Source organism: Schistocerca americana, chromosome 1 (genome assembly GCF_021461395.2).
Source record: "Schistocerca americana isolate TAMUIC-IGC-003095 chromosome 1, iqSchAmer2.1, whole genome shotgun sequence".
Lineage (NCBI taxonomy): Eukaryota > Metazoa > Arthropoda > Insecta > Orthoptera > Acrididae > Schistocerca > Schistocerca americana.
In genome coordinates this window covers 236,346,646-236,359,922 of record NC_060119.1, presented here as the reverse complement: position 1 = coordinate 236,359,922, position 13,277 = coordinate 236,346,646, and the positions used below count along the sequence as shown (strand labels likewise).

Below are 13,277 nucleotides of genomic sequence, written 5' to 3'. Positions count from 1 at the left end.
TGCAGAGGTTGATGTTTCTCGGGTTGATTCCATTACCTTTGTGCTGATGTTGGATGATTGTAGTAGATTTATAATGTCATCTCTGAATTTATTGGATTTTGAGAAATCAGTATTAAAGTCACCACATATGGTTATTTATTTATTTTTAATTTCTTCCAAGAGTTCCTCCATGCAATTGTAAAACACTTTTTTATCTCCATCTGGTTACCTGTATACATAAATAATAACTGTATTTTGCCTTGGTACTTCAGCTATAGAGAGTTCTATATCTTTTTCATGGGACAGTATATGGTATTTAGTTACACTATTGAATTCAATAGTTTCTCTAACATATACACAGGTACCCCCATGACTCAATATTTTCCTACAAAACATGCTTGCAAGTTTGCACTGAGGAATGTATGTTTGGTCTAACATATCTTGTTTGAGCCAGTGTTCTGTGAAGCATAGTATAGAAATGTCATTTAGGCCATTTAACATTATTTCTATTTCATTTAGTTTATTCGAGAGTGAGTGAACATTTTGATGGAGTAATTTAAAATTAGATACAGGGAGTAGAACATTTCTTGCTAGTGTACTAAGTGGGAAAAAATTCTCAAGTTTTCCAGGCATGGCATCCATGGTGTTTAGCGTATGGCTTGCTGGTTCACCATATGTGGGTTCCTGTTTTGCTTCTGTTGAAATGTTCCCAACTTCTTATTTCCATCCTCTTTTACCCCATCTGTCTATTAACGACTGCCTTGTTGCTGCATTTGATGGCTTGAAATTTAACCTAGTAAGTGTGTTGTTGTGACTTTCTTTGAGCTTATTTTTTGCTATATACTAGTCCATAACTGTCTGTTTCTTCGTGGGTGGTACTTTCACTTCAAGACTGGCACTTTTTTAATGATTGTCTGTTTGTGTATGCATTTTCCCTGTACTGGCACCTGGTTTTTCAGTTTTCGCCATGTGTATGAAAGAAGCAAGCCTATTACAGATGGGAATCTTTCCTTGTTTGTTTAGATGTAAACCATGAGTTGTATATTCATTTTGTTTCAGGTGTTCAATCTCAAAATCACAGATAATCTCTTCCTACATACGCCTACGGCAGTGCTGATTTTCTCTAACATAACGCGATTTACAGATCTTATTTTTTCATTTAGACCTTGTGTGTCATGTCTAAGCCGTACTGGGTGAATTATTACATTTGTTTTGTGCGTGAGTTTAAGTATATATTCCAAAGAAACTATCACATTCTTCCAAAATTCTTCCAGAGGTTTTTCAGTGTCATTTGTGCCACAAATAATGATTAATGTATCATTAACAGAGAAGTTATCAGTTAATTTGTCCAAGTGTTTCACAACTTCATTAATTGGAGCACCAGGTTTTGTAATACTTTGCACACTGAATTTTTTACCTAATTTACCTGGTAGTGTACTCCCACTGTTTCTACCATGACTGTCGCTTAAAATAACCATTTTGCTCCTTTTGTAGCAGTTGTTTGAGGCCTAACAGATTGCAAGTTTTCACATGAAACATGATAAGTATTTTTCACTGTATCTTGTTCACAATGAGGTATTATTGCTTCTGGATCCTTGATTGTAATCTTCATAACACTGTTTTCTTCTTGCAACACTTTTTGAAGTTCGTTTTTGATAATTTTAGACTGGTCATCAGAAATGAGTGCTGTTTCTAACAGAATTTTTTGTGCACTTTTCATTGTCAGCAGTTCACATTTTAGTGTTTGAAGTTGAGTAGTTTCCATTTTCAGCATACTGATAAAAAACTGTAGACTGGATATTCATTCGTGTAGTTTTGATATTTTGTCTTTACAATTTGCACAGGATTTCTTTTTACTGGAAATATTTACATTTTTCCAAGGAGATGCATGAATCTTCTAATATTAAACTGGTTACCGCTTGATGCCTCAGAACGTGTCCTACCAACCAATCCCTTCTTCTAGTCAAGTTGTGCCACAAGTTCCTCTTATCCCCAATTCTATTCAATAACTCCTCATTAGTTATGTGGTCTACCCATCTAATCTTCAGCATTCTTCTGTAGCACGGCATTTCAAAAGCTTCTATTCTCTTCTTATTTAAACTATTTATTGCCCGTGTTTCATTTTCATACGTGGCTACACTCCATACAAATACCTTCAGAAATGACTTCCTGACACTTAAATCTATACTCGATATTAACAAATTTCTCTTCTTCAGAAACGCTTTCCTTGCCATTGCCAGTCTACATTTTATATCCTCTCTACTTCGACTATCATCAGTTATTTTTCTCCCAAAATAGTAAAACTCATCTACTACTTTAAGTATCTCATTTCCTAATCTAATTCCCTAAGCATCACCTGATTTAATTCGACTGAATTCCATTATCCTCATTTTTCTTCTGTTGATGTTCATCTTATATCCTCCTTTCAAGACACTGTCTATTCTGTTCAACAGATCTTCAGAGTCCTTTGCTGTCTCTGACAGAATTATAATGTCATCAGCAAACCTCAAAGTTTTTGTTTCTTCTCCATGGGTTTCCCTGTATTTGACCCCTGTCATCTTCAGAATTTGAAAAAGAGTATTCCAGTCAACATTGTTAAAAGCTTTCTCTAAGTATGAAAATGCTAGAATCATAGGTTTGCCTTTCCCGAGGTCAGCTTCTACCAGTTTTTCCATTCGTCTGCAAACAATTCATATTAGTATTTACACCTGTCAACAGCTGCTTTCTTTAGGATTGGAATTATTATATTCTTCTTGAAATCTGAGGGTATTTCACCTGTGTCATACATCTTGCTCACCAGATGGTAGAGTTTTGTCATGGGTGGCTTTCTCAAGGTTATCAGTAGTTCCAATGCAATGTTGTCTACTCCCGGGGCCTTGTTTCGACTTTGGTTTTTCAGTGCTCTGACAAATTCTTCACACACTATCATATCTCCCATGTCATCTTCATCTATGTCCTCTTCCATTTCCATAATATTGCCCTGAATTACATCACCCTTGTATATACCCTCTATATACTCCTCTTCCTTACATTTATCCTCTAGCCATCTCTGCTCAGCGATTTTGCACTTCCTGTCAATCTCATTTTTGAGATGTTTGTACTCCTTTTCGCCTGTTTCATTTACTGCATTTTTATATTTTCTCCTTTCATCAATTAAATTCAGTATCTCTTCTGTTATCCAAGGATTTCTAATAGCCATCATCTTTTTACCTACTTGATCCTCTGCTGCCTTCACTATTTCAACTCTCAAAGCTACCCATTCTTCTTCAACTGTATTTCTTTCCCCTGTCCTTGTCAATTGTTCCCTAATGCTCTCCCTGAAACTCTCTGCAACCTCTGGTATTTTCACTTATCCAGGTCCCATCTCCTTAAATTCCCACCTTTTTGCAGTTTGTTCAGTTTTAGTCTACAGTTCATAAGCAATAAATTGTGGTCAGAGTCCACATCTGCCCCTGGAAAGATGTTAATGATACTGAATGAATATGACCTTAACTGAGTGGAGTATGCACTGAAATGAATATCTGGAACAGGTTAAAATTGTGTCTCAGGATGAATCCCAAATGAAACTCTACCAATGAGACACTACCAATGATAATCAGAAATGAAGTTAGTTAGTTTCATGTCCCAATATTATGAAAAGGAAAGTTGCTACTTACTATATAGTGGAGATGCTGAGTCACAGATAGGCACAACAAAAAGACTGTCACAAATATAGCTTTCAGCCAGTAAGACCTTCATCAAAAATAGATGCAGGCACAGACGTACACACACATGCAAACACAACTCGCAGACACGTGTGTAAGTTGCATTCACGTGAGTGGGTTTGTGTGTGCTTGTTGCCTATTTTTGATGAAGGTCTTACCGGCTGAAAGCTATATTTGTGACAGTCTTTTTGTTGTGCCTATCTGTGATTCAAGCATCTGCACTATATGGTGGGCAGTAACTTTCCTTTTCATAATATTATTACATTCCAGCCTGGATTTTCCTTAGTTTCATATTCCACAGATTGATTGTAAAATAAATTGTAATGATGTGGAATGAGTCATTTTACACTGACACTGCAGATTAATTTGTAAATATGGCTACATGATGACAACTTAATAAGTTTCTATTATTATCTTTAATGTTAATAAATTTACACATGTGAATTATCTATCCACCACCTTGTACACATTACAGTAGTAGAAATGCTTCTATGGAATTGAAGGAGTTGTCAAAGAGAAACTTTTTCAGTTTCCTTCCCGCCTCCCACACACTACTTTGCTGTGTATCAGACATTTTATATTGCTGGGTAAGTTATTAAGAATTTTAATTGCAGCGCTATGCATCCCTCTCTGCGCTAAAGACAACCTTAATGTGGAGTAATGAATGTCAGTTTTCTTTTTGGTGTCATAATTAATTACATCATGGTCCCTTTTGAATTGCAGTGGATTACTTATTACAAACTTAGTGAGGGAATAAATGCATTGTGAAGCGATAGTCAGAATGCCCAACTCCTTAAACAGATGACTACAAGACGTTAATGAGTGAGCACCACTTATTAATCTTAAAGCACATTTTTGGGCAATGAAGACTTTCTTAAAGATCAGTTACCCCAGAACATTATTCCATAAAACATTATGGAATGAAAATATGTAAAATATGTCAACTTAATGCTTTGTCTCTCTCCAAGATTTGCAATGATTCTAAGTGGAAATAAGGTTGAACTAAGTTGTTTTAGGAGATCCAAAATGTGCTTTTTCCAGTTTAAATTCTAATCAATATGAACACCTAAGAATTTTCAAGTTTCTACTCTACTCTGTTTATTATTTCCTCACCTTATGTTACACTCATCACTGATGTATCCCCCCAAGATGTGCAGGACTGAATACGTTGTGTCTTTTTAAAATTGAGGGTGAAGTCATTCGCAGAAAAACTGTTGATGAAACTTTTACGAACACTGTTCACCTTTTCTTCTGCTGATGTTTCTATGTTTGGATTGATTACAGTACTAGTGTTATTTGCAAAAAGAACTAATTCTGCTTGTTGTATATTAGTCGGAAGAGAGTTTACGTATATGAGGAACAATAGTGGTCCCAAGAGAGGGCCTTGGGGAATCTCATACATGATATGTCCTCAGACTACATTGGCTGAATCACTAAGTACAATTTTCTGCACTCTTTTGGTTATGTATGACATTATCCATTGTTTGGCTAGACTGCCAATCCTGTAAAACTTCATTCTATTAGAAGAATATTGGAATTCACACAGTCAAATGACTTAAATAGATTACAGAAAATACCAGCTGATGCTATGAAATGTAGCATGCTTATTACCAATAGTGATACAAAGAAGAGCAATAAAACAGTATTAGACTATGGAAATATGCAAAAAAAGGGAATTTAGAAGCTAATGAACAGTTGAAGTGAATGGCATCACAGGTGGAATACTAGCTCAGCTGCTCAACAATTAGGTACTGAGTCAGTTGGCTCTAGCCTCATAGAAGGACTCTAAATCAGTATGGCTGGGTATGGATTTGAAACTTACACTTCATGAATTTGGGTAAGTACCTTGATAACTCAGCTACCTCATATCATCACACTGCAGTAATCATACCTACGTTATGTGTGGCGAGAGTTTAACATCCAACTCAGGTTATGAGACTCGGACAGCAAGCCGGAACTGTGTGAGCATGGGAAGGGAAATGGCCATGGTCTTGATTCAGGAACCATCCCAACATTCACTTCAGCTGGTTTTGGAAAACTTAACTGAGAATGGCCACGTGGCTATTTGAGCCATCGTCCATCTGAACGTGAGTCTGTTGCCTCATCATTACACCACCTCATTCAGAATGTGAATCAGAGGCAGAGTGATACAAGTGTGTGTAGCTATGCAGAAATTCCTGATCATGTGACTGGTGATTACAGTACTAAAAAATAAAGTACACAGCCTATAATTATAGATGGGCACAGGAATGAATGTCTTCCAAGATAAAGCAGTGCTTTGAATATTGGGAGAACAAACCATAGGGGCACAAACTGAACAGAACCAATTGGAAAGTTACCGAAGGAGCTACAGACTTGTTGAAAGGAAGCTTGGAAGTCAGACATGGATTTTTAATGCAAAAACCATTCCATAACTGAGATTTGCTCACCAAGTTGTGGAGTGAGACATGTTAGCAGGTGCAACTTCATTTCATCAAAAGATTTAATTGAGATTTACATGATGAAGTTCTAAATTTTCTAAACCGCTTTTGTTATATGTGAGAAAAAACTACTTCACAAGGTTTTGAGTTACCACATCACTTATTAGCAATTACTCCAAGTTTAGCTAGGAATGAATGCAAGCTTCATATAAACCATTTTTTTATGTACAATATGAATTTGATTTTTGTTACAATACCAATTGAAGCCAAGGTAAAGTCACCCACAATAATAATTTTAATGGTGATTAACTCTGCTTGTTCTACAATAGAAGAAAACAAAATGAATGTCCATGCCATCAGGAGACAGTCTGCTTTCTTTTTCAGAACAGAGAAAAAATAAAGAGCCGCATCAAATTATCATAATGAAATGCATTTTAGGGCTGAAATAATGCACTACCAGTACCTAACTTCTTGGAAACATGAAGCAACAATGATAAACAAAGCTGCATGAGATATCTTTGTCAAACTAATCGCTGCAATTTTTTTCAGTGTGACTGACAAAACTAATGACATGACAAAGCAGAGCAGAAAAACCTATGATTTAGTTTTTCTCAGAAGACTAATGGAAAGGTTTGTGGCTAAATTATTAGCTAGTCAACACCACAGTGAAAACAAAACAACAGTTAATTTACAGTTCTATCAACAAATTTGTATTTTATAAGCTCCTGCCAACCCTGGAAATTCCATCATTCCTGTCGTCCATCAGCAATCCGGGTGACAACCTCAATTATTTGAGAAATCCTCACAGGAACTTGCTTTGAACTGTTATCACTGGAATGTAATATGAACAGACCTTATAACGGTGCATCATGTTTCAAACTGGACTTGAAGCAAACCACAGAGAATGTTGGCAAGTTCTACTTTACATAGAAGTTAGTTAAATAAATCAAAGTGTGAATACTTAACAGCGATCTAAATGATGTTTTCAATCATGGATTTTCATTTATATATATTTTTTTAAACTACCCAAACCCACCTTTTGCATGAATGAAAAATTCAGAGCTATGTGACAAACTCTTGTGCACATATGACTCACTGCCACACTCACAATCACGAATTGGGAAACAGACATGGAGCCCAGGAATCCACAGACAATAATGATGATTTTCAAGGTCAACAAGTGCCCCAAAGGTATGGTAGACACATTCAAGCAACAAGCATTACAACGGTTCAATGCCCTTCTATAATTTTTCATCTGCAATACAACTGATTGTTTCTGAAGCAGAATCTCCTGTGTGATTTGCAACAAATTGCCTCAATACATTCCTTCTCATGAACAAACATTTCAAGTCCTCCCAGAGTCTCTCTCAACTCACTGAATGTTTCAGAATCCCATGACTTTTCCTGTAAAATCAGGAATTACTAAGAGAGAGAGGAAAACAAGCAGGCAACAGATTGGAGGGGAGGATGTAATTATGATCATAATGAAAATGAAGTGAAGATGGGTGGGACATGTAGCAAGGTGAATTGATGGCAGATGCACCAGGGTTGTTTTGTACTGATTTCCAAGAGATAAGAAAAGATCAAAATGATCACAGATGGGTAATAAAAAACCTGCTAGAACATGATGCATGCTTATCTTTCTCCACAGAAAAGTCTAGAGGGGGTCTACAGAGAGCTTAAAAAAAGTGTCATATATTACATATTCCTGCAGAAGGTAGCACTGGTCAAAACTAATGATATAGCCACAAACCAATACCTGATTAGATAAGGGCCAACCTGTCCTCTATTTCCCATCTGTCTGTTAAGTAGAAATAGACACCATAACAGCATTGCATGTGGTTACCACACATACTGACACATTCTCCAGCCCTTCACAATGGATCATGCACTCATTCAAATACACCTGGCCTCATTCAGACTATCGCACGTGCAATGGTAACAAACTCCTGTAATGTTTGCACATTATCAATGGGTTGGCCATACACCAATGCCTTTAAATGGCCCCATGACTAGAAATCCAATGCATTCAGGTTTGGTGTACGGGGAGGCCATGCTACCAGACCCCTTTGACCAGTCCATCGACCATGAAACACTGCAGTGATATACTGTTGCAAAATCCATAGAAAATGGTGTACTGCTCCATCCTGCATAAACTACAGTTGTCTTTCAGCAAGGGTAACATTTTCCAATTGCACTTATAATTCAGCATGCAATGAGCTGGGACAGTAAGGTGGCCTGCACCAACAAATATCACACATTACTCAGTACAAGTAAAATGACCCACATCTCAACAGGTACTGGTTTCTGGATGTATAATTACAGGAACTTTTCTTCTAGTTTTGACCAATTATAAATCCTGTAGGAATATGCGACATTGTTTGAACACTGTATTCTGCAGTGGATTTCAAATATCTGATAATGAATTGATGATGATGATTTATTATGACTACTACTACTACTACTGCTACTACCACTTTAATTATTATGTACACAAATGAGATTTGACAGTACTGGACACGACAATAAAGTACCCTCTTCCATGCACTTCACAGTGGTTTGCAGAGTATAGACAGAGATGTAGACAATAGGACCCCAAACGTATTTTTTGGATCATAGCTTATCACCATCCACTTTCACATTGTGCAGCCATATCATATTCGAAAATGTCTGCAGTGTGGTACCTTCTGAGAGAGCATTTAAAGAGAAATTTAAGTAGGAGGATGGCTGGCTAGAGCATAGGTCTGATAAACGAATTAGTTCAGAAAGTAGGTTTCCAGATGTTATTCCAACATGACAAGGTCTCATGTGATTAATTAGTGTCCAGCAGATAACAATCACATCTTCAAGGACGAAGCCCATAGTGCAGGAACTGTTCCTAATGTCATAGTGTGTGGTGCATGAGAGACTATTGCTACCTTTCAACAACTGCACACAGCATAGTTCCAGATGCCCATGCAGACCTGACAGAGCCATACTGAATCACTTCCAGTGCTTCCAGCTTTAGTGTGTCCTGCGAATAGTAGTGGGTACTAACAGATGTGCACGATAATGTGATTTAAAAGAACACATGCTGGGGTCATTATAAGTACAGAACCTGCAAAAGTGTACTAGGGAAGGTGAGGGCATGGTAGGAAAGGGGGGGGGGTGGATCTCATATGAGCTTCAGGGTGAATGATAACGTAATTTTGAGATTTTATGATAAATGATTCTTGGTACACTTGGTATTACTGAAATGATAGTTTTATGTGTGTGGTGAGGTAAGACGTGAGGTCAGTTGGTGAAGTTCTTTTTTTCCCCCTAGGGATTGTTGTCAGCTGCACCCCCCCCCCCCCCCCCCACACACACACACACTACCGCCCACCACACACTCACTGTCCCACCCCCTTTTCATCCCCACACACACACTACCTTGCTGGGTATGCTCATTAACACCAGTTCTGTTACACAAATGCGGAAGAAGGAATTAGCTATGGCCTTGTTTACGGCGCCACCTAAGAATTCACTTGATTTATTGGCGGTATTGTTGGTGCCTGGTAATCTTCATGAAAGTGCTGAGTAGTTCTAATGGGAGGAGCAAACATACCGCTTTCCTGAAATGGTGTGCTCAGCCTCCCAATGGAAGTGCAGCTGCTCCAGCAAGTAGACCCCAGGCAGTCCACCAGATGCCACAGCTACGGGACATGGGTTGCCCAGTCGTACCTCCACTGCAAAAGAGTGCAGCACACACTGTCATTCATTGTCTTGTGTAGGCCCGGCAAGGAGGACCTTCGAGGATGGAGACACAAGTTGAGGTGTACGTAACAAAAGACAAGGAAACCACAGAAAGTTAAACAGAATTCTGTATTAACAGTTAATTATCAGTATACTGCATAGTGCTATTCATGCTTATGCCAGCTAAATTTAATAAAGCAAGTTAAAAAGAAAGCTACTACTTTGAAAAAGTCCTGGTGCCTCTTCAGTTATACTAGATAGCTGCTCTGTATCTGCTACTGGCAGCCAAATATTTAATAGTGACTCTAGTGGTTAAATGTAGGAATGGTGACTACATGAAATAGTTATTTGTGTTATATTGCTTCCAGCCACATTTTTACTTCTTTTCTGTTTTACCTAACATAATGCTATCTGTCTCTAGAATGTTCTGCTTATCTTCAGATAGCTGATGATAACGTGTCTTAATTAATCTAAATTAACCCATGAATACCACAGCTACAAATTTATGCCACGTCCTAGTGATGGAATGGCTGCTGGGGTATGTGGAAGATGGGTACAGGGGCAGGCTGCAAGAACTCCAAGTCCAGTGGAGTCTGCTGTTGTTGTCCTTTTGATGGGGAGCTCAGTAATACATCTCCTGTTGTGTGTATGCATACAGGTAGTTTTGCATCAGTTACTGTGGTGCAATACCCTTGTGATACAGTTTTAACATGTTGATAGTTTGATTTGATCCCTGATCCCCCTTCCCACCCCATTTCATACAATAGCCTCTCCATCAGCAGAACAGTGAACAAAATTGTAAAGTATAATGTTTTTGAGTTAATCCAGATTACTTGAGATATTTAATTGTTAATTAACATATACATCTGTATGTATACATTCCTGAAGATAAGCAGAACATGGTCTAAACATGGAGTGTCATGTTAAATTAAACAGAAAATAAATATAAAACATAAGTGGTAGCCGTATAACACAAATAATTAGCTTAATTTTATCAAGGCTTGGAATGGTCAAGAAAGCAGAACAGTAATCTTAATTTTCAGTGTAAACTTTATTTTTCTATAAAATGATATTTAAGTTTCAATGGTTCAGCCCTTGATTGTACAATATATGGTGTGTGACACTCTGTAACAATATTTTGTGATCTGAAGATGATTGATAATACAATCTAAACTGGTCATACTATTTTATTAGCTTGCGATCTAGACAGACAAAGTTCACACAGTGGCACTAAGAAAATACTTACCTGCATTTGTGAGTACCGAGTTATATTCACAATACATTACTATGTGTCATACATCTACATCTACATTGATACTCCGCAAGCCACCCAACGGTGTGTGGCGGAGGGCACTTTACGTGCCACTGTCATTACCTCCCTTTCCTGTTCCAGTCGCGTATGGTTCGCGGGAAGAACGACTGTCTGAAAGCCTCCGTGCGCGCTCTAATCTCTCTAATTTTACATTCGTGATCTCCTCGGGAAGTATAAGTAGGGGGAAGCAATATATTCGATACCTCATCCAGAAACGCACCCTCTCGAAACCTGGCGAGCAAGCTACACCGCGATGCAGAGCGCCTCTCTTGCAGAGTCTGCCACTTGAGTTTATTAAACATCTCCATAACGCTATCACGGTTACCAAATAACCCAGTGACGAAACGCGCCGCTCTTCTTTGGATCTTCTCTATCTCCTTCGTCAACCCGACCTGGTACGGATCCCACACTGATGAGCAATACTCAAGTATAGGTCGAACGAGTGTTTTGTAAGCCACCTCCTTTGTTGATGGACTACATTTTCTAAGCACTCTCCCAATGAATCTCAACCTGGTACCCGCCTTACCAACAATTAGTTTTATATGATCATTCCACTTCAAATCGTTCCGTACGCATACTCCCAGATATTTTACAGAAGTAACTGCTACCAGTGTTTGTTCCGCTATCATATAATCATACAATAAAGGATCCTTCTTTCTATGTATTCGCAATACATTACATTTGTCTATGTTAAGGGTCAGTTGCCACTCCCTGCACCAAGTGCCTATCCGCTGCAGATCTTCCTGTATTTCGCTACAATTTTCTAATGCAGCAACTTCTCTGTATACTACAGCATCATCCGTGAAAAGCCGCATGGAACTTCCGACACTATCTACTAGGTCATTTATATATATTGTGAAAAGCAATGGTCCCATAACACTCCCCTGTGGCACGCCAGAGGTTACTTTAACGTCTGTAGACGTCTCTCCATTGATAACAACATGCTGTGTTCTGTTTGCTAAAAACTCTTCAATCCAGCCACACAGCTGGTCTGATATTCCGTAGGCTCTTACTTTGTTTATCAGGCGACAGTGCGGAACTGTATCGAACGCCTTCCGGAAGTCAAGAAAAATAGCATCTACCTGGGAGCCTGTATCTAATATTTTCTGGGTCTCATGAACAAATAAGACAAGTTTACAGAGAACACTGCTACTTGTCATATAGTTAAAATAACTTTTCTACTCAAAATCTAAATATTACGACAATTTTTAGAAAGAGTGGCTCACACTTGTTTTTCCACTTTCTTTGGAACTGGTTGGGATACCCGATTTCTTGCTGTATGATATATGTGAACTTGATGAATATCTTTGTACCATAGAACATAACTCCTGTCTGAACTTAACAAGGTGACAAAATCTACATGAAAATTGTTTTCGTGTCTTGTATTCATGATTGTCTACATGATATTTCAGCTGAAACTGATATTTATTGTCAACCTCAAAAACTGTGAAGGAGTAACTGTTTTGTGAAGTAAGTGTAAGGATTCCAAGATCCTTGAAAAAAATTCTGCAACATGTAAGGCTATCTACTTTACACAATATTTTTACTGATCGCCTCTACTAAATAATCACTTTATTTACTTTATATGCACTGACACAGAAGAGACTTCCATGATACAATGGGATGTAAAAATTATGTACATATAAACCAGTACTTTTGTCTTTGGGTTAAAACAGTGAAGAATGCTTCTAAGGGCTAAATAGTCACTCATCAGCAACAAGTTCTACTAACTGTACACTTGTGTCTTTCCCTGCAGGGCATCGGATTAGACATGTTCAGACAGTCTGCAAATAAAATCTATGGTTCCTGGGAATCTGAAACACTTTGTGAGGAGAGATGCAAAGTAACTTCATCATGATACTTGGAAATGTAGCACAGTATCCAACCATTCAATACATCCTGAAAGCATCCTATGCATTTGCTGATTATATAAAAGCTATGTTTCTCTGCCTTTTGGTGGTGAAGGTTCTTGAACCAGGTGCCTGCAGAGTGTCGCCCTACGCAGGTATGGTGGCACCCTGTGTAGTGTGTCTGCTTCATCACGTAGGCACTGCACAACCCTGACTAAAGGCTGCAGTGCACTTGCAGTACACTGGCCAGGGAGTGTCAAAAACACATGTGGCGACATTTAGAAGTTCCTGCCTGATG

General features: G+C 38.2%; 1 protein-coding gene across 1 annotated transcript in view; it reads right to left on the bottom strand.

Annotated features, from left to right (window-relative positions):
* The window catches only part of LOC124622102 (putative carbonic anhydrase 3), a 464,106-nt gene that overhangs the window by 53,287 nt on the left and 397,542 nt on the right, over positions 1–13,277 (bottom strand). Inside the window, exon 4 of the mRNA XM_047147747.1 lies at positions 9,690–9,810. Coding sequence (XP_047003703.1) covers positions 9,690–9,810 — 121 coding nt within the window. The remainder of the gene's footprint in view (positions 1–9,689; positions 9,811–13,277) is intronic.